Source organism: Microcaecilia unicolor, chromosome 2 (genome assembly GCF_901765095.1).
Source record: "Microcaecilia unicolor chromosome 2, aMicUni1.1, whole genome shotgun sequence".
Classification (NCBI taxonomy): Eukaryota; Metazoa; Chordata; class Amphibia; order Gymnophiona; family Siphonopidae; genus Microcaecilia; species Microcaecilia unicolor.
The window spans coordinates 87,416,086-87,437,161 of NC_044032.1; the positions used below are offsets into that span (position 1 = coordinate 87,416,086).

At 50.2% G+C, this 21,076-nt stretch overlaps 1 protein-coding gene across 2 annotated transcripts in view; it reads left to right on the forward strand.

Annotated features, from left to right (window-relative positions):
• The window catches only part of PARP8 (poly(ADP-ribose) polymerase family member 8), a 583,039-nt gene that overhangs the window by 405,755 nt on the left and 156,208 nt on the right, over positions 1-21,076 (forward strand). For both annotated transcript variants that reach the window (XM_030193114.1, XM_030193115.1), the window contains one exon: positions 1,933-1,981. In XM_030193114.1, the coding sequence (XP_030048974.1) occupies positions 1,933-1,981 (49 nt within the window). The remainder of the gene's footprint in view (positions 1-1,932; positions 1,982-21,076) is intronic.

Below are 21,076 nucleotides of genomic sequence, written 5' to 3' on the forward strand. Positions count from 1 at the left end.
GGGAACCCCACTAACTACCCTTCTCCATTCAGAATACTGACCATTTAACACTACTCTCTGTTTTCTATCTTTTAACCAGTTTTTAATCCACAATAGAACACTACCTCCTATCCCATGACGCTCCAATTTCCTCTGGAGTCTTTCATGAGGTGCTTTGTCAAACGCCTTCTGAAAATCCAGATACACAATATCAACTGCTCACCTTTATCCACATATTTGTTCACCCCTTCAAAGAAATGTATTAGATTGGTGAGGCAAGATTTCCCTTCACTAAATCCATGTTGGCTTTGTCTCATTAATCCTTGCTTTTGAATATGGTCTGTAATTTTGTTCTTTATAATAGTCTCTACCATTTTGCCCGGCACCGACGTCAGATTCATTGGTCTATAATTTCCCAGATCTCCTCTGGAACCTTTTTTAAAAATCAGCATTACATTGGCCTCCCTCCAATCTTCGGTTCCAGTCTCGATTTTACTAACAATAGCTCCGCAAGTTCATTTTTCAGTTCTATCAGTACTCTGGGATGAATGCCATCCGGTCGTGGAGATTTGCTACTCTTCAGTTTATAGAACTGCCCCATTACATCATCCAGGCTTACAGAGAATTCATTAAGTTTCTCCGACTCGTCAGCTTCGAATACCATTTCCGGCACCGGGATCCCACCCTAATCTTCCTCAGTGAAGACCGAAGCAAAGAATTCATTTAATCTCTCCTCTACGGCTTTCTCTTCCCTGATCGCCCCTTTTACCCCTCAGTCATCTAGCAGTCCAACCGATTCTTTTGCTGGCTTCCTACTTTTAATATACCTAAAAAAAAAAAAAATTTACTATGTATTTTTGCCTCCAATGCAATCTTTTTTTTTTTTTTTTTTTTTTTTTTTTTTTCCCCCGAAGTCCCTCTTAGCCTTCCTTATCAGCGCTTTGCATTTGACTTGACGTTCCTTATGCTGTTTCTTATTATTTTCAGTCTGTTCTTTCTTCCATTTTCTGAAGGATTTTCTTTTAGCTCTAACAGCTTCCTTCACCTCACTTTTTAACCATGCTGGCTGTCGTTTGGTCTTCTGTCCTCCTTTTTTAATACATGGAATATATTTGGCCTGGGCTTCCAGGATGGTGTTTTTGAACAGCATCCACGCCTGATGTAATTTTTTGACCCTCGCAAACGCTCCTCTGTTTTTTTTCACCGTTCTTTTCATTTTATCATAGTCTCCTTTTTTAAAGTTAAACGCTTATGTATTTGATTTCCTATATATACTTACTTCAAAGCTAATATCAAATTTGATCATATTATGATCACTGTTATCAAGTGGCCCCATCACCATTACCTCCCGCACCAGATCATGTGCTCCACTAAGGACTAGGTCTAGAATTTTTCCTTCTCTCGTTGGCTCCTGTACCCAAATTGAGTGGGCCTTTTACAAAGGTGCGCTAGCATTTTTAGCATGTGCTAAAAAATAAGGTGTCCTTTTACTAAGGTGCAGGCGTATGTTTTGGACACAGATCCATTTTTCAGCGCACCTGTAAAAATGCCTTTTTTTGTTTTGACTGAAAATGGGCATGTGGCAAAATGAAAATTGACGTGCATCCATTTTGGGTCTGAGACCTTATCGCCAGCCATTGACTATTTTGCAAATGCTTTGTTTTGTCCTCATTATCTGATATGCTGTGTAAGTTTGTGTTGCTAGTATCACTGAATTTAATACTAAAAACAAAGAATTAGTTTGTCATATTTAGACAGCTTAGTTGCAGAAACATTAGTAGCACAGTACAGTTTCTCTGTGCAGTTTCTTTTAGAAAGCAAAAGAATGTTATTACATTAAACAGAACTTATTCAGGATAAGGAAACACATCTAGAAATGTTAATTGTAGTGTCCTATGTTTAAAATAAAGCTATTGTGCATCTTTCAGCTTCACACTGTATTCTTTATTTCAGGGTAATTTCCAGTAACAGATCTCATATTGTAAAACTGACAGTTAACAGGGTAAGTTTCCATTTATAGTTGTTTAATATTCATCTAATAACTGAGAAATTTAAAAAGATAAGTTGAGCAGTTTCTACTAAGAGCATAATAGCCATACTGGGTCAGACCAATGGTCCATGTAGCCTAATATCCTGCTTCCAACAGTAGCCAGTCCAGGTCACAAGTACCTTCAAAAGTACATAAGTATTGCCATACTGGGGACAGATCGAAGGTTCATCAAGCCCAGCATCCTGTTTCCCCACAGTGGCCAATCCAGATCGCAAATACCTGGCAAGATCCCAAAATAGTACAATATATTTTATGCTGCTTATCCTAGAAACAGTGAATTTTCCCCAAGTCCATTTTAATAATGGTCTATGGGCTTTTCGTTTAGGAAGCCATCCAAACCTTTTTTTAAACCCCGCTAAGTTAACTGTTTTTATTGCATTCTCTGTCAACAAATTCCAGAATTTAATTACACGTTGAGTGAAGAAAGATTTTCTCCGATTTGTTTTAAATTTACTACTTTGTTGCTTCATTGAATGCCCCCTAGTACTAGTATTTTTGGAAAGAGTAAACAAGCGATCCACATCTACCCGTTGCACTCCACTCATTATTTTATAGACCTCTATCATATCTCCCCTCAGCCGCCTTTTCTCCAAGTTGAAGAGCCTTAGCCGCTTTAGCCTTTCGTCATAGGAAAGTCGTCCCATCCCCTTTATCATTTTTGTCACCGTTCTCTGTACCTTCTCTAATTCCACTATATATTTTTAAAGATGATGTGACTAGAATTGAACACAATATTCAATGTGCGGTCGCACCATGGAGCGATACAAAGGCATTATAACATTCTCATTTTTGTTTTCCATTCCTTTCCTAATAATACCTAACATTCTATTTGCTTTCTTAGCCGCTGTCACTCACTGAGCAGAGAGTTTCAACATATCATCAATGACGACGTCTAGATCCCTTTCCTGGTCGGTGACTCCTAATGTGGAACCTTGCATTCTGTAGCTATACATAAGTACATAAGTAATGCCACACTGGGAAAGACCAAGGGTCCATCGAGCCCAGCATCCTGTCCACAACAGCGGCCAATCCAGGCCAAGGGCATCTGACGAGCTTCCCAAACGTACAAACGTTCTATACATGTTATAGTTCGGGATCTTCTTTTCCACATGCATCACTTTGCACTTGCTCATATTAAACGTCATCTGCCATTTAGATGCTCAGTCTCCTAAGGTCCTCTTGTAATTTTTCATAATCCTTTTACGATTTAACAACTTTGAATAATGTTGTGTCATCAGCAAATTTAATTACCTCACTAGTTACTCCCATCTCTAGATCATTTATAAATATCTTAAAAAGCAGCGGTCCCAGCACAGACCCCTGGGGAATCCCACTAACTACCCTTCTCCATTGAGAATACTGACCATTTAACCCTACTCTCTGTTTTCTATCTTTTAACCAGTTTTTAATCCACAATAGAACACTACCTCCTATCCCATGACTCTCCAATTTCCATAATCATTTTATTTATTTATATATTTATATTTTACATCACCTGTATGTGCCCTTCTTTGTATATCAGTTTTTTACCACTAGCACACCTGGGCGGATGCATTCCAACTAAAGCTTAACGCAGAAAAAACACAATGTCTTCTACTCACCTCACAACATAACACAAAAAGCTTCTCCACCATAATCACACCTTCCATATCATCAAGCTGATCAATCCATAGACTGGTGGGTTATGTCCATCTACCAGCAGGTGGAGATAGAGAGCAAACTTTTGCCTCCCTATATGTGGTCATGTGCTGCCGGAAACTCCTCAGTATGTTCTCTATCTCAGCAGGTGGTGGTCACACACAGCAGCAGCTCTGGCTAGGCCTCCAAGCCTAATTTTTAGGTTTTGTTGAGTGCCTGGGGTTGAGGGCTCTTTTGAGCAAGTGCAAACCTGGTGGTACCAGGTCCCTCCTTTTCTCCCCCCTCCCGCTGGCTCCGTTTAAAAAAAAAAAAAATTTTTTAAACGTCCTTAAAGGCGTTTATTTCGACGTTTATTTAAACGTTCATTGCAGCTACTCACTGGGACACCAGTTCGTTACAGCTCGGAGCGGACAGCAGGTAATTTTTACCTTTTTATAGCGGGCAGGGGGTTCCCCGATTCTTCTCCTCGTGGCATATGGCGTCGGAGGGCGAGGGCGCAAAGGGTCGCTCCCCGGATCGCTTGAGCGCTTCTAGAGGGGATGCGGGGGTCTTACAGCCTGATTCGCCCTTGTTGGGTGACAGTTTCGTGACCGATGAATGTCCCGGTCCTTCCTCCGGCGTGGCGGTTTTTCCCGCCATAAACGCCCATCCCCCGCTCCTCGCCTCCGCCATCTTGGCCGGCCACGCGGCTCGGACGGCTTCTTCGTGGGCCGCCCTTGAGGTTGGAGACATTAATGCCATGAACGCCCTTAATTTGGGCGACGGCACAAAGCGGCTAAAGTTAAGCGCCGTTCTTCCCGCGCGACTCCTTCGCGGAGTGTCGCGCCGGACGCCATTTTGGGTGCGCAGCATGTCTCTCCCCCGCTCTTTGCGAGCGCCGGTTGAGGGTGCGTCTAGGGCTGTTGCCCAGGCTGCGGAAGTGCACAGTCTGGGGGGTTTCTCCCCCGAGTTTGTTTTGCTGCTGCATCAGGCTTTCCTCATGCAAAACGCTGCCCCTGCTCCCTCGTCTGGTAAAGAGGTTGAGGTTCCCAGAGGTAAACGCCCTCGGGTTGATTCCCAGGCCTTGGAGGACTTTGTCTCCTCCGATGTAGATGAGGGCAGCGTGTCTGAGGTCTCCCAACGGTCCTTTGCGGATTCCTTGGAGGAGACGGATCCCCGCTCGGATGGAGCGGATGACCCCTCGGCAGCGGCTCTTTAGCTCAGAGGATTTGCCCAACCTGTTAGTGCAGGCCATGGGCATTTTGAAGATTTCCTCCCGGGGGACGTCTCTCCCTCAGCCCCTGTTGGCTCTGCCATTATGCTGGGGACGAAGCGCCCGCCTAGAACCTTCCACATGCATGATGCCATGCACTCCTTAATTTCGGCTCAATGGGATGTCCCGGAAGCGAGCCTTAAAGTGGCTAGGGCTATGTCCCGCCGCTATCCTTTGCCTGAAGGTGAACGTGAGGCCTTTCTGTGGCCTACCGTGGATTCTTTAATCACTGCGGTGGCTAAGAAAACGGCGTTACCAGTGGAAGGTGGCACGGCCCTAAAGGACGCCCAAGACAGAGGATTGGAGGCGGCCTTAAGGTCGTCCTTTGAGGAGGCTGCTTTAAGTTTGCAGGCCTCAGTTTGCGGCTCCTATGTGGCCAGGGCGTGCCTGACTATGGTGCAGCGGGCTTCCCCCTCGGATCATTCCTTGAGGGCTGTTTGGCCGGCCCTGGAATCGGGCTTAGCCTATTTGGCAGACTTGCTGTATGATGTCTTGAGAGCCTCAGCTAAAGGCATGGCTCAGACAATCTCTGCGCGGCGGTGGCTTTGGCTGAAACATTGGTCTGCTGACCATGCCTCTAAATCCCGCCTGGCTAGATTGCCTTTTAAAGGCAAGCTGCTCTTTGGGGTCGAGCTGGACAAAATCGTGACCGACCTCGGCACGTCTAAGGGCAAGAAGTTACCAGAGGTCAGGGCTCGGGCTAGTACTCGCCCTGGTACCTCCAGAGGACGGGCTCAGGAAGCCCGTCGGTACCGCCCGGGCAGGTCGGGCTCCTCTGCCCTCTCTTCCTTCAAGAGAAACTTCTCCCCCAAGCAGCATTCCTTTCGCAGAGACCGCCGTCCCGGAGGTGCTCCCTCCGGTCCTCCCCCAGGGTCTCGTACCCAATGACGGGGCCTTGGTCCACGCCTCAGTGCAGATTGGAGGACGGCTGTCCTCGTTTATGGGCGAGTGGACCACAATAACTTCAGACGCTTGAGTGCTGGAAGTCATCAGAGACGGCTACAAGCTAGAGTTCTGCCGACCCTTAAAAGACGGGCTTGTACTCTCTCCCTGCAAGTCTCCGGTCAAAGCTGTGGCAGTGCAGCAGACCTTGGACAATCTGTTCCGCCTGGGGGCGGTCGTTCCGGTGCCAGAGAATCAGCCTGGCAAGGGACGTTACTCCTTTTTCTTTGTGATTCCAAAGAAAGGAGGTTCTGTATGGCCTATCCTCGACCTCAAGGGGTCCATTGGGCCTTGAAAGTTCGGCACTTTCGCATGGAGACCCTCCGCTCTGTTATAGCGGCAGAGAAGGCAGGAGAGTTCCTGGCATCCTTGGACTTCAAGGACGCATACTTGCATATTCCCATCTGGCCTCCTCATCAACGCTTTTTGCGTTTTGCAGTACTGGCCGACACTTCCAGTTCAGAGCCCTCCCGTTCGGGTTGGCTACTGCTCCGCGGACCTTCTCCAAAGTAATGGTGGTCATCGCGGCCTTCCTGTGGAAGGAAGGAGTTCAAGTCCATTCTTATCTGGACGACTGGTTGATCCAAGCCCCTCTTATGCAGAGTGCGGCAAAGCTGTGAACCGGGTGGTTGCTCTTTCGAGCTCCCTGAGGTGGATCATCAACTGGGAGAAAAGCCAGCTGCGCCCGACTCAGTCCCTGGAGCATCTGGGAGTTCGATTCGACACCCAAGTGGGCAGAGTGTTCCTGCCAGACAATTGGATTGTCAAGCTTCAGGCTCAGGTGGACTAGTTCCTAGTAGCCTCTCCTATTCGGACTTGGGACTATGTGCAGCTGTTGGGCTCTATGTCGGCCACGATGGATGTAGTGCCCTGGGCCAGGGCTCATATGAGACCACTTCGACAATCTCTGCTGCTGCGTTGGACTCCGATGTCGGAGGATTATGCTGTGCGCCTTCCCTTGGACCCAGCAGTGCGCAAGGCGCTGAGCTGGTGGACGCAGACAGACAAGTTGTCTGCTGGAATGCCTCTGGTGACCCCGGAGTGGATTGTCGTCACGACGGACGCCTCTTTGTCGGGCTGGGGAGCCCACTTCTTGGGAAGGACAGCGCAGGGGCTCTGGTCTCCTGCAGAGGCAAAGTGGTCTATCAACCTCCTGGAACTCAGAGCCATTCGGTTGGCGTTTTTGGAGTTCATCCCGGTACTGGCGTTGAAGCCAGTACGGGCCCCGTTGGACAATGCCACGGCTGTGGTCTATGTCAACCGCCAGGGAGGTACCAAGAGCGCCCCTCTAGCCAAGGCAGCCATGAATCTATGCCAGTGGGCGGTGGCGAGCCTGGAGCAGCTGTCAGCAGCCCACATTGCCGGAGTCATGAATGTCAAGGCGGACTTCTCAGTCGCCATACCTTGGATCCCGGAGAGTGGCAGTTATCGGCTCAGGCGTTCTTGGATATCACGAAGCGCTGGGGCCAGCCGAGCCTAGATCTATTGGCGTCATCGGCCAGTTGCCAAGTGCCGCGCTTTTTCAGCAGAGGACGGGACCCTCGATCTCTGGGAGTAGATGCTCTCCTCTAACAGTGGCCAACACAAGAGCTTCTCTATGTGTTCCCGCCCTGGCCCATGTTGGGCAGGGTGCTAGACCGATTGGCAAAGCATCCGGGCCGGATAATCCTGGTGGGTCTGCCAGTGGAGCAGGGTCTGTTACATCAGGGTCCCGTGGTGATGGAGGATCCCTCCCCCTTTGGGCTTACGGCCTGGCTATTGAGCGGCAGCGTCTGAGGAAGAAGGACTTCTCAGACAAGGTCATCGCCACTATGCTGAGAGCGAGGAAGCGCTCTACTTTTACTGCTTACGCCAGGGTTTGGCGTACCTTTGCAGCGTGGCGAAGCAGGCTCATTTTCTTCATTCACGGCTCCAATTTCTTCAGTGTTGGCATTCCTGCAAGAAGGTCTGGAGAAAGGCCTGTCGCTCAGTTCCCTTTAAGTCCAGGTAGCGGCCCTGGCTTGCTTCAGGGGCCGCCTGAAGGGTGCTTCCCTGGCTTCGTAGCCAGATGTGGTGCGTTTTCTCAAGGGAGTTAAGCACCTGCGCCCTCCTCTGCACTCAGTGGTGCCTGTGTGGAATTTCAACCTGGTGCTAAGAGCATTACAGAAGCCGCCTTTTGAACCCTTGTTGAGGGCATCTCTGAAAGACCTGACGTTGAAAGCAGTCTTTTTGGTGGCTATCACTTCAGCCAGAAGAGTTTCCGAGCTCCAGGCACTCTCATGTCGAGAGTCTTTTCTGCAGTTCACTGAGGCAGGAGTGACTATTCGCACAGTGCCTTCCTTCCTGCCCAAGATTGTTTCTCGCTTCCATGTGAATCAGCAGCTCTGTCTCCCTTCCTTTCGTAGGGAGGACTACCCAGAGGAGTACTCTGCTCTTAAATATCTGGATGTGAGACGAGTCATCATCAGATACTTGGAAGTGACCAATGATTTCCGGAAATCGGATCATCTGTTTGTCCTGTTGGCAGGTCCTCGTAAGGGTCTGCAGGCTGCTAAGCCTCCAGTGGCAAGATGGGTCAAGGAAGTCATTGCCGCGGCTTATGTGGCCGCGGGGAAGGTGCCGCCTATCCAGCTGAAGGCTCACTCCACTAGAGCTCAGGCGGCCTCGATGGCAGAGGCCGGGTCCGTCTCCTTGGAAGAGATATGCAAGGCGGCAACTTGGGCATCGGCCCATACATTCTCCAAGCATTACCGCTTGACTGTGGCGGCACGGGCGGAGGCCCGGTGTGGAGCTTCAGTGTTGAGTTCAGGGATTCCTATGTCCCGCCCTGGGTGAGTACTGCTTCGGTACATCCCACCAGTCTATGGATTGATCAGCTTGATGATATGGAAGGTAAAATTATGTATAATCATACCTGATAATTTTCTTTCCATTAATCATAGCTGATCAATCCATAGCCCCGCCCAGATATCTGTATGGTTTCTATTCTGGTTGCATTTCAGGTTCAAGTTTAGTCTTCAGTTACTTCAGGAAGACTTCGGGTTCAAGTTTTTTCACTTGGATTCTTCAAGAGTTGAGACGAGTTTGTGTTAGTGAGCTGCTGCATTCCTCTCCCCTCCGTTTTACGGGGCTGGATTGAGACATAAATTCTGCCGGCACTCCCTCCCGCTTCGTGCGGTTGTAGGGCAGTTTTGTACCCCTCCCGCTTCGGCGGTGCTAGGGTCAGTCAGCTCCTCCCGCGGTTGCGGTTGCAGGATAAGCCAGATCCCCCCGCATCGGCGGGTGTGGTGTCCCTCCCCCGCTCCACGGGGATGAGCTGGACGGATTCCCCTCCCCCACTTGTGTGGGGATGAGCTGGGTTAATTCCCCTCCCCCGTTTCGGCGGTGGTGAGCTGGGCAGAGTGTCCCTTTGTGGGTGTAATTCTCTAAGTGCTGAGTCCTGCAGATGGAGCTTTGATATCGACATACTGAGGAGTTTCCGGCAGCACATGACCACATATAGGGAGGCAAAAGTTTGCTCTCTATCTCCACCTGCTGGTAGATGGACACAACCCACCAGTCTATGGATTGATCAGCTATGATTAATGGAAAGAAAATTATCAGGTATGATTATACATAATTTTACCTTACTGCTCTCTTCCTGTCTCACAAAACTTGAAAATTCTTGGAGTTACCATTGATCGAAACCTCACTCTCAATGCCCATGTGACGAACACGACAAAAAAGATGTTCCACGCCATGTGGAAACTCAAACGAGTAAAACCTTTCTTCCCGAGATACATCTTCCATACCCTGGTACAGTCGATGGTAATAAGTCATCTGGACTACTGCAACGCACTGTACGCTGGCTGCAAAGAACAGACTATCAAAAAACTCCAAACAGCCCAGAATACTGCCGCCAGACTCATATTTGGAAGTGCAAAACCCCTAAGAGAGAAACTTCACTGGCTCCCACTTAAGGAATGCATTGCGTTCAAGATCTGCACGATTGTACACAAAATCATTCACGCAGACGCCCCAATCTACATGCTAAACCTCGTGGACCTACCTCCCAGAAACGCCACAAGATCATCCCACAAATTTCTCAATCTGCACTTCCCCAGCTGTAAAGGACTAAAATACAAGCTGATGCATGCCACTACCTTCTCTTACATGAGCACGCAGTTATGGAATGCACTACCTACAGACGTGAAAACAATCGACGAAATAACTAACTTTCGCACATCTCTGAAGACATATTTCTTCAAAAAGGCCTACAAAGAGAACCTATAGCCTCACTAATCCACTTCACCAACCCACCCAATTATGAAAGTCCACCTTCTATACTTACCCCCTCATCACTTCCTTATTTCTTCCCTTACTTAATCTCTGCACATCACTAATTGTATCTGATATCCTGGAATGACAATGTCATAACAAAACTATGTAAGCCACATAGAGCCTGCAAATAGGTGGGGAAATGTGGGATACAAATGTGGAGGAGTGGCCTAGTGGTTAGGGTGGTGGACTTTGGTCCTGGGGAACTGAGGGACTGAGTTCAATTCCCGGCACAGGCAGCTCCTTGTGACTCTAGGCAAGTCACTTAACCCTCCATTGCCTGCCGCATTGAGCCTGCCATGAGTGGGAAAGCACAGGGTACAAATGTAACTTAAAAAATAATACATAAATAATTGTTTGGTTTTAGATATTTATTTTGATTTTATATGTGATTGTTTTTATTGTTTTGTTAATAGACCCCTGAGGCAGGTGCTGTTGCACCGAAACACGGCCCGTGTCGGGTCTTTCTCAGAATTAAGACTTCATTATCCCAGTCTTGATGGCCCAGCTGTGCTTTTTTTCTTGAGTTATTTATATTTGTGTACTGTCTTACCCTCTCCTTCTGTTACCTCATTAACAAAGGCTTGACTCAATACAAGCCATGTTTCAGCTTTAGGACCTGCTTCAGAAGTCTAAACCTTGTGCCCTGAAAAGATCAATTCACTGAAAGGAGTGGAACCTCATCTTAAAATGTCTTGCTTATCCAGTATGGGAAATCTCTTCCTTGCTTAGCGGTCCATGCCCCAGGATTGTCAGCCCATTCCATCTATCTCTGGTTGCAGGTAGGACTCTTTCCTTTTCCTCCAGGCGCCCTCCTGAAGCAGGTCCTAAAGCTGAATCACAGCTCATGTTGAGCCAAGCCTTCATGAATGAAATAAAGTTTTTGTGTGAGCACTCCTGATCTGTTGTTTTCCTTCAACCCTGCTTTTTGCTCTTGTGACTTATTTGTGGAGGATTGCTTCTTTTTGACTGTTTTGTGTTGAATCCCCTCAATCAGAGATCAAGTTGTAACGGGGCAGTGGAGTTTTTTTTTGTTCCCTTCACTCTGATGCTGTTCTCCCTGGTACCCTTTTGTATTTAATTTGTGCCCCTGCCAATCCCCCTCTGTCATCACAGATGGTAGACAGAAGACAAGCCAAATACATAAGCACACCGCATGGTTTATGTTTAGCAGATTCTTGATATACTACCTTTCTGTGTAATAATTAAAGCAGTTTGCATTTTTACATAAATGTGTTTTCCCTGTCCCTACTGGGCTCACAATCTGCATAAAATATACTGACATTTCAAATCTATATTCCCCTGGATTCTTTATATCACACCGAGATTTGCACGCAAAAATTGATGTGTGTTTTATAACCATTCGCATAAGCTAATGAGCATTGATAATTGGATGTTAACCAATTAGCACTAATTGGCATTAATTAGAATTTACGCACAGAACTGTCTAAGTTTATTCTATAACGTGATGCACGTAAATTCCAAGTCACGTACTTGAAAAGCGGGCATGGAATGGGGCGGGTCATGGGCCTTTCTACTATTTAGCATTTCTATAGCGCTACAAGGCATACGCAGCGCTGCACAAACATAGAAGAAAGACAGTCCCTGCTCAAAGAGCTTACAATCTAATAGAACTCTTGATCCTTTTGAGAGGAAGACGTATCAGGCCACTATGCTTGCCGCCAAGGTTCAGTCATACCAGCTGTTCATGAGCGTGCACTTGCGGGACTCGATACGGCAACTGTCGAGTTTGGTTGATGCATTCTCCGAGGAAAGCAGGCTGCTTGTTCTCACGACTGGGTTGACGTCCACGGCAGCCCCCACCAACTGTAAAAAAAACTTTGCGGGCGGTCCCGCACGCAGGGCATACCCACCGCGCATGCGCGGCCGTCTTCCCGCCCGTGTGCGACCGTTCCCTCTCAGTTTTTTTTGTATTCCGCGCTGGAGAGAGACGTTTTATCGTCTCTCTCTTTGTCAGCCCCGGAAACCGGATTGCGGCCTAGCTGTGACTTTTTTTCTGTTTAGCGTATGCGTTCGCGTATTTTTTTCTACCAAATTTAAACAAAAAAAAAAGAGTCCTCGTCGTTCTTAGCTGCAAGGGCGATTCGTTGCGGCCCTGTGGCCATGCGGTCGTTTTCTTTTTCGGGTGTGCTTTTCACTACCACCATCGACGACTTTGACTTTGCCGACACGATTTTTCCGTCGATGTCCTCGAAGGTCCCGAGCGGATTCAAGAAGTGTGGTCGGTGCGGCCAGCAGATCTCGCAGACCGATACTCACACTTGGTGCCTCCAGTGCCTCGGGCCGGAGCATAATTCCAAGACGTGCACCTTGTGTCTCGGCTTGAGGAAGCGGACACAGGTGGCGAGGCAAGTTCTTCGGGACAGTCTTTTCGGAACTTGCGCAGGCCCTTCGACGTCGACGGCCGGGTCTTCGGTACCGATGTCGACGAAATCGGCGCCGACCCTGGCACTGACCCCAGGAGTACAGGTACCGTTGGCCCGCTGGCCTCACGGTGATGGCGGGCGTGAGCGGCCACTCCCTCTACCCTGGGCCATCGGGACCGAACCCTGTCTGATCCGATTCCTTGAGGCCGGGGGGGGGGGGGGGTTCTACCTCCTCTTCGTCCCTTCCGCCGATGACGGGCATCGAAAGAAAGCAAAGAAACACCGTCATCGGTCGCCCACGGCGCACGGGACTGCCAGCTCCGGCACCTCGAGGGATGACTTGACACCCAGGAAGCGGCAGTGCCGGGAGGAGCGTTCCCCCTCGGTTGAAGAGGTGTCGCTGCGTCAGTCCACGGGTACTTTGGTACCGTCTCCTGGACCCGAGCAGCTTCCGGCCCCGACACCCACACCGGCCCCCCTGCCTTTCCCGACAGTGGGCCTCAATGAGTGCCTCTGAGCCATCTTTCCCGGGATCCTGGAAGGGCTGATGCGCCAGGCTCTGCCGGCACCGGGGGTGCTTGCGCCCCTGGCGCCATTGATGGAGGCGCCGGTGTGCTCTGGCCCGATGCTGAGGCCTCCGACGCCGCTTGCGGCACCGGTGTCGATCGCCACGCAGGTGCAGTCGACGTCGATGGAGGGAGCTTCGTCTCCACCGGCGCGGGAGTCCACCGCTCGACGCCATCATTGAGGACGTGGTTCCTCGCAGTCGAGACGGGCCCGGTTGAGGTCTGAGCAGCAAGAGCTCATGTCCGACACCGAGGAAGAGGAGGCCTCGTGGGGGGAGGAGGAGGACCCCAGATATTTCTCCTCAGAAGAGTCTGTGGGTCTTCCCTCCGACCCCACTCCTTCACCGGAGAGGAAGCTCTCGCCCCCCTGAGAGCCTCTCCTTTGCCTCCTTTGTCAGGGATATGTCTATTTGCATTCCCTTTCCCGTGGTCACTGTGGATGAGCCGAGGGTGGAGATGCTCGAAGTCCTCGACTATCCATCACCACCTAGAGAGTCTTCCATGGTGCCGTTGCACAATGTCCTTAAGGAGACACTGCTTCGGAACTGGCTGAAGCCACTATCTAATCCCACCATCCCCAAGAAAGCGGAGTCCCAATACAGGATCCACTCAGACCCAGAGTTGATGAGGCCTCAATTGACTCATGACTCGGCGGTCGTGGACTCTGCTCTCAAGAGAGCACGGAGTTTCAGGGATACCGCCTCGGCACCCCCTGGGCGGGAGTCTCGCACTCTGGACTCATTTGGGAGGAAGGCCTACCAATCTTCCATGCTCTTGACCCGCATCCAGTCATACCAGCTCTACACGAGCATTCACATGCGGAACAATGTGATGCAGAAAGTTCCTGTCCAGGGGTATCTATGACACCTGTGATGTGGCATCTCGAGCTGCAGCACAAGGTATAGTGATGCGCAGACTCTCATGGCTGCGTGCCTCTGACCTGGACAACCGCACCCAGCAGCGACTGGCGGATGTCCCTTGCCGGGGGGATAACATTTTCGGCGAGAAGGTCGAGCAGTTGGTGGACCAACTACATCAGCGGGAAACCGCTCTCGACAAGCTCTCCCACCGGGCGCCTTCAGCATCCACCTCTGCAGGCGGACGTTTTCCCCTGCCCGGCAGGCTGCACCCTATGCCTACAGCAAGCGTAGGTACACCCAGCCGGCCCAAAGGCCTCCTCAGGCACAGGGACAGTTCCAGCGCGCTCGTTCACGTCAACAGCGTGCGCCTAAGCAGCCCCCTGCGCCTCCACAGCAAAAGCAGGGGACGGGCTTTTGACTGGATCCATGGGAACATAGCCGCCATCAAAGTGTCCGTGCTGGACGACCTGCGGTCGGGGGGAGGTTAAAAGCTTTTCACCAAAGGTGACCTCTTATAACCTCCGACTAGTGGGTTCTACAAATAGTGCGGTGCGGATACACCCTGAATTTGGTCTCCTCTCCACCAAATTGCCCACCGGGAGCCCAATCCTTCAGCTCCCATCACAAGCAGGTACTTGCAGAGGAACTCTCCGCCCTTCTCAGCGCCAATGCGGTCGAGCCCGTGCCACCCGAGCAGGAAGGGCAGGGATTCTATTCCAGGTACTTCCTTGTGGAAAAGAAAACGGGGGGATGCGCCCCATCCTAGACCTGAGAGGCCTGAACAAATATCTGGTCAAAGAGAAGTTCAGGATGCTTTCCTTGGGCACCCTTCTGCCAATGATTCAGAAAGGCGATTGGCTATGTTCCCTGGATTTAAAGGACGCTTACATTCACATCCCGATACTGCCAGCTCACAGACAGTATCTCCGATTCCGTCTGGGGACATGGCACTTTCAGTATTGTGTGCTGCCCTTTGGGCTCGCCTCTGCACCACGGGTGTTCACGAAGTGTCTCGTGGTGGTTGCGGCGTATCTACGCAAGCTGGGGGTGCACGCGTTCCCGTATCTCGACGATTGGCTGGTCAAGAGCACCTCAGAGGCAGGAGCTCTTCGGTCCATGCAGTGCACTATTCACCTTCTGGAGCTGCTGGGGTTTGTGATAAATTACCCGAAGTCCCATCTCCAGCCAGTCCAATCTCTGGAATTCATAGGAGCTCTGCTGAATTCTCAGACGGCTCAGGCCTTTCTTCCCGAAGCAAGGGCGCAGAATCTTCTGTCCCTCGCTTCCCAGACCAGAGCATCTCAGCAGGTCACAGCTCGGCAGATGTTGAGACTCCTGGGTCATATGGCCTCCATGGTTCATGTGACTCCCATGGCTCGCCTTCACATGAGATCTGCTCAATGGACCCTAGCTTCCCAGTGGTGCCAAGCTACCGGGAATCTAGAAGATGTCATCCACCTGTCTGCCAGTTGCCGCAATTCACTGCACTGGTGGACCATTGGGACAAATTTGACCCTGGGACGTCCATTCCAAATTCCGCTGTCCACGAAGGTGCTGACGACGGATGCATCTCGCCTGGGGTGGGGAGCTCATGTCGATGGGCTTTACACCCAGGGACTGTGGTCCCTCCAGGAACAAGATCTTCCTGGAGCTCCGAGCGGTCTGGAACGCACTGAAGGCCTTCAGAGATCGGCTGTCCTACCAAATCATCCAAATTCAGACAGACAATCAGGTTGCAATGTATTATATCAACAAGCAGGGGGGGCACCAGATCTCGCCCCCTGTGTCAGGAAGCCGTCGGGATGTGGAGTTGGGCTTGCCAGTTCGGCAAGCTTCTCCAAGCTACATACCTGGCAGGCGTAAACAACAGTCTTGCCGACAGGCTGAGCAGAGTCATGCAACCGCATGAGTGGTCGCTCCATTCCAGAGTGGTACGCAAGATCTTCCGAGAGTGGGGCACCCCCTCGGTGGACCTTTTCGCCTCTCAGACCAACCACAAGCTGCCTCTGTTCTGTTCCAGACTGCAGGCGCACGGCAGACTGGCGTCGGATGCCTTTCTCCTGCATTGGGGGAACGGCCTCCTGTATGCTTATCCTCCCATACCTTTGGTGGGGAAGACCTTACTGAAGCTCAAGCAAGACCACGGCACCATGATTCTGATAGCCCCTTTCTGGCCCCGTCAGATCTGGTTCCTTCTACTTCTGGAGTTGTCCTCCGAAGAACCGTGGAGATTGGAGTGTTTTCCGACTCTCATTTCGCAGAATGATGGAGCGCTTCTGCACCCCAACCTTCAGTCTCTGGCTCTCACGGGCTGGATGTTGAGGGCGTAGACTTTGCTTCGTTGGGTCTGTCTGAGGGTGTCTCCCGTGTCTTGCTTGCCTCTAGAAAGGATTCCACTAAAAAGAGTTACTTTTTCAAGTGGAGGAGGTTTGTCGTTTGGTGTGAGAGCAAGGCCCTAGAACCTCGTTCTTGTCCTGCACAGAACCTGCTTGAATACCTTCTGCACTTATCAGAGTCTGGTCTCAAGACCAACTCAGTAAGGAATCACCTTAGTGCGATTAGTGCTTACCATTATCGTGTAGAGGGTAAAGCCATCTCTGGAGAGCCTTTAGTCGTTCGATTCATGAGAGGCTTGCTTTTGTCGAGGCCCCCTGTCAAGCCTCCTGCAGTGTCATGGGATCTCAACGTCGTCCTCACCCAGCTGATGAAACCTCCTTTTGAGCCACTGAATTCCTGCCATCTGAAGTACTTGACCTGGAATGTCATTTTCTTAGTGGCAGTTACTTCAGCTCGTAGAATCAGTGAGCTGCAGGCCCTGGTAGCTCATGCTCCTTATACCAAATTTCATCACAACAGAGTAGTACTCCGCACTCACCCTAAGTTCCTGTCAAAGGTGGTGTCGGAGTTCCATCTTAACCAGTCAATTGTCTTGCCAACATTCTTTCCCAGACCGCATACCCGCCCTGCTGAACGTCAGTTGCACACATTGGACTGCAAGCGAGCGTTGGCCTTCTATCTGGAGCGGACACAGCCCCACAGACAGTCCGCCCAATTGTTTATTTCTTTCGACCCCCAATAGGAAGGGGGGTCGCTGTCTGGAAACGCACCATCTCCAATTGGCTAGCAGATTGCATTTCCTTCACTTACGCCCAGGCTGGGCTGGCTCTTGAAGGCCATGTCACGGCTCATAGTGTTAGAGCCATGGCAGCGTCAGTGGCCCACTTGAAGTCAGCCACTATTGAAGAGATTTGCAAGGCTGCGACGTGGTCATCTGTCCACACATTCACATCACATTACTGCCTCCAGCAGGATACCCGATGCGACAGTCGGTTCGGGCAGTTGGTGCTGCAGAATCTGTTTGGACCCGATTTATTCTGTTCAGGCTGCACTCTGTTAGTTGTTCTTCGTAGGTCAATTCCTGTTATGCCCTCGCTGTTGCGAGGTTCAATTGACCTGGGTTCTTGTTTTGAGTGAGCCTGAGAGCTAGGGATACCCCAGTCGTGAGAACAAGCAGCCTGCTTGTCCTTGGAGAAAGCGAATGATACATACCTGTAGCAGGTGTTCTCCGAGGACAGCAGGCTGATTGTTCTCACCTACCCTCCCTCCTCCCCTTTGGAGCTGCGTTTTGCTCATTCCTTTGCTTGTCATTCAACTGAGCGGGAACGGTCGCGCACGGGCGGGAAAACGGCCGCGCATGCCCTGCGTGCGGGACCGCCCGCAAAGTTTTTTTTCCGGTTGGTGGGGGCTGCCGTGGACGTCAACCCAGTCATGAGAACAATCAGCCTGCTGTGCTCGGAGAACACCTGCTACAGGTATGTATCATTCACTGTCCCTACGGAGCTGACCCAGCATTTTCGCCAGGTGGTCAGGCAGCAAGAAGGCGTGTCGAAAGTTCCTGGCCAGGAGTACATTTGACACTTTTGATGTAGCATCCAGGATCGCTGCTCAGGGTATAGTGATGTGCAGAATCTCATGGCTGCGTGTCTCTGACCTTGATCATTCTGTCCAGCAGTGAATGGCCGATGTTCCTTGCCGGGGGGGGACAACCTTTTTGGTGAAAACGTAAAGGATCTTGTTGATCAGATCAAGAAGCATAATGATGCTATGGATTTTCTCTCCCACCGGGCATCTTCTGCTACTGCCTCCTCATCTAGGAGATATTTTGGAGGGAAGCGAAGTGCTCTGTATTCCTATCCTAGGCATAGGTACAGTCCTGCTTCTCAGCAGCCTGCCCAGGCTCAGCCCCAGCATGCTCGTTTTCGTCAACAGCATGCATCTAAGGCCCATACTGCTCCCCAGCAAAAGCAAGGGACGGGATTTTGACTGGCTCCACTTAAGCATAGCCTCAATAAAAGTGTCCGTACCGGACAACTTGCTGGTCAGGGGGAGGTTGATATTTTTTCACCAACGGTGGCCTCTCATAACCTCCGACTGGTGGGTTCTTCAAATAGTCCGGTTAGGATACACCCTCAATCTGGAATCCAAACCTCCAAATTGCCCACCGGGAACTCATTCTTACAGCTCCCAGCACAATCAGGTACTTGCAGAGGAACTCTCCGCCCTTTTAAAGGCTCGGTCAAACCCATTCCACCAGGGGAAGAAGGGTTGGGATTCTATTCCAGGTACTTCCTTGTGCAGAAGAAGACGAGGGATGCATCCCATCCTAGACCTAAGGGACCTGAACAAATTTCTAGTTCGAGAAAAGTTCAGGATGGTTTCCCTGGGCACCCTTCTTCCCATGATTCAGGAGAACGATTGGCTGGCCAGAGTCTTCTGGTGTGCGTGCAGCGCACACCGCGCATGTGCGGACGACATCACGCCCGTCGCATGAGCGTGCCTCCTCAGTTTAATCAAAAAGCATTAATACAAATAAACAACAACTCCAAAGGGGAGGTGGGCAGGTTTGTGAGAACAATCAGCCTGCTGTCCTCAGAGAATACTTGCTACAGGTAAGTATCTTCGTTTTCAGCCTGCTTGTCCTCATGTGGGGTATCCCTAGCAACCAGGCTCACTCAAAACAACGAACATTGGTCAATTGGGCCTCACAACGGCGAGGACATAACAGAGATTGACCTGAAACCATAAACAACTAACTGAGAGTGTAGCCTGGAACAGAACAAAAATGGGTCTAGGGGGGTTGAGTTGGATTCTAAACCCCGAATAGTAACATAGTAACATAGTAGATGACGGCAGAAAAAGACCAGCATGGAACAGATTCTGCAGCACTGACTGCCCAAACTGACTGTCGCGTCAGGTATCCTGCTGAAGGCAGTAGTGAGATGTGAATGTGTGGACTGATGACCACGTTGAAGCCTTGCAAATCTCCTCAATGGAGGCTGACTTTAAGTGAGCCACTGACGCAGCCATGGCTCTAACATTGTGAGCCGTGACATGGCTCTCCAGTCAGCCCAGCTTGGGCTAAGAGAAGGAAATGCAATCTGCTACCAATTCGAGATTGTATGTTTTCCGATGGTGACTCCTCTCCTGTTGGGGTCGAAACAAACAAACAACTGGGCGGACTGTCTGAAGGACTTCGTCCGCTCCACATAAAAGGCCAATGCTCTCTAGCAGTCCAGGGCGGGTATGAGGATGGGGAAAAATGTTGGTAAGACAATTGACTGGTTTAGATGGAACTCCGACACCACCTTAGGCAGGAACGTAGGGTGAGTGCGGAGGACTACTGTGTTGTGATGAAACTTGACATAAGGTGTATGCACTACTAAGGCCTGAAGCTCACTGACCCTACGAGGTGAAGTAACAGCCACCAAGAAAATGACCTTCCAGGTCAAGTACTTCAGATGGCAGTAATTCAGTGGCTCAAAAGGAGCTTTCATCAGCTGGGTGAGAAAAACATTGAGATCCCATGACACTGGTGGTTTAACTGGGGACTTTGACAAAAGCAAACCTCTCATGAAGCGAACAACTAAAGGCTGTCCAGAGATAGGCTTACCCTCTACACGGCGACAAGAACTAATTGCACTAAGATGAACTCTTACAGAGTTGGTCTTAAGACCAGACTCTGACAAGTGTAGAAGGTATTCAAGCAGGGTCTGTGTAGGACAAGAAAAAGGATCTAGGGCCTTGCTGTCACACCAGACGGCAAACCTCCTCCATTTGAAAGAATAACACTTTTTTGTGGAATCTTTCCTGGAAGCAAGCAAGACTTGGGAGACACCCTCTGAATTTCTAAGCTCTCAACATCCAGGCTGTGAGAGACAGAGATTGGAGGTTGGGATGTAGAAGCGACCCCTCGTTCTGGGTGATGAGGGTCAGAAAACAGTCCAATCTCCACGGTTTGTCGGAGGACAACTCCAGAAGAAGAGGGAACCAAATCTGATGGGGCCAAGAGGGCGCAATCAGAATCATGGTTCTGCGGTTTTGCTTGAGTTTCAGCAAAGTCTTCTCTACTAGAGGTATGGGAGGATACGCATACAGAAGGCCTGTTCCCCAATGTAGGAGAAAGGCATCTGACGCTAGTCTGTTGTGGGCCTGAAGCCTGGAACAGAACTGAGGGACCTTGTGATTGATCTGAGTGGCAAAAAGATCCACCGAGCGGGTGCCCCACGCTCTGAAGATCTTGCGGATTACTCCCATACTCAGTGACCACTCGTGAGGTTGCATTATCCTGCTCAGTCTGTCGGCCAGACTGTTGTTTACGCCTGTCAGATAAGTGGCTTGCAGAAAAAGCCACATCTGAACGGCTTACTGACACAAAGGGCGAGATCCGGTGCCCCCCTGCTTGTTGGTATAATACATAGCAACCTGATTGTCTGAATTAAAATGATTTGGTTTGACAGCCACTCTCTGAAAGCCTTTAGAGCGTTCCAAATCGCTCGCAGTTCCAGGAGGTTGATCTGAAGAACTTTTTCCTAAACGGACCAAGTCTCTTTGAGTGTGAAGCCCATCTACATGAGCTTCCAACCCCAGGAGGGATGCATCCGTCGTCAGCACTTTTTGTGACCGAGGAATTTGGGATGGACGTCCCAAAGTCAAATTGGATCGAATCATCCACCACTGAAGGGAATTCCAAAAGTATGTGAATATTGTCTACATTTTGGTGGTTATTTTAGTAATCCTATTCGTAATTTACATATGTAAACTCCAGG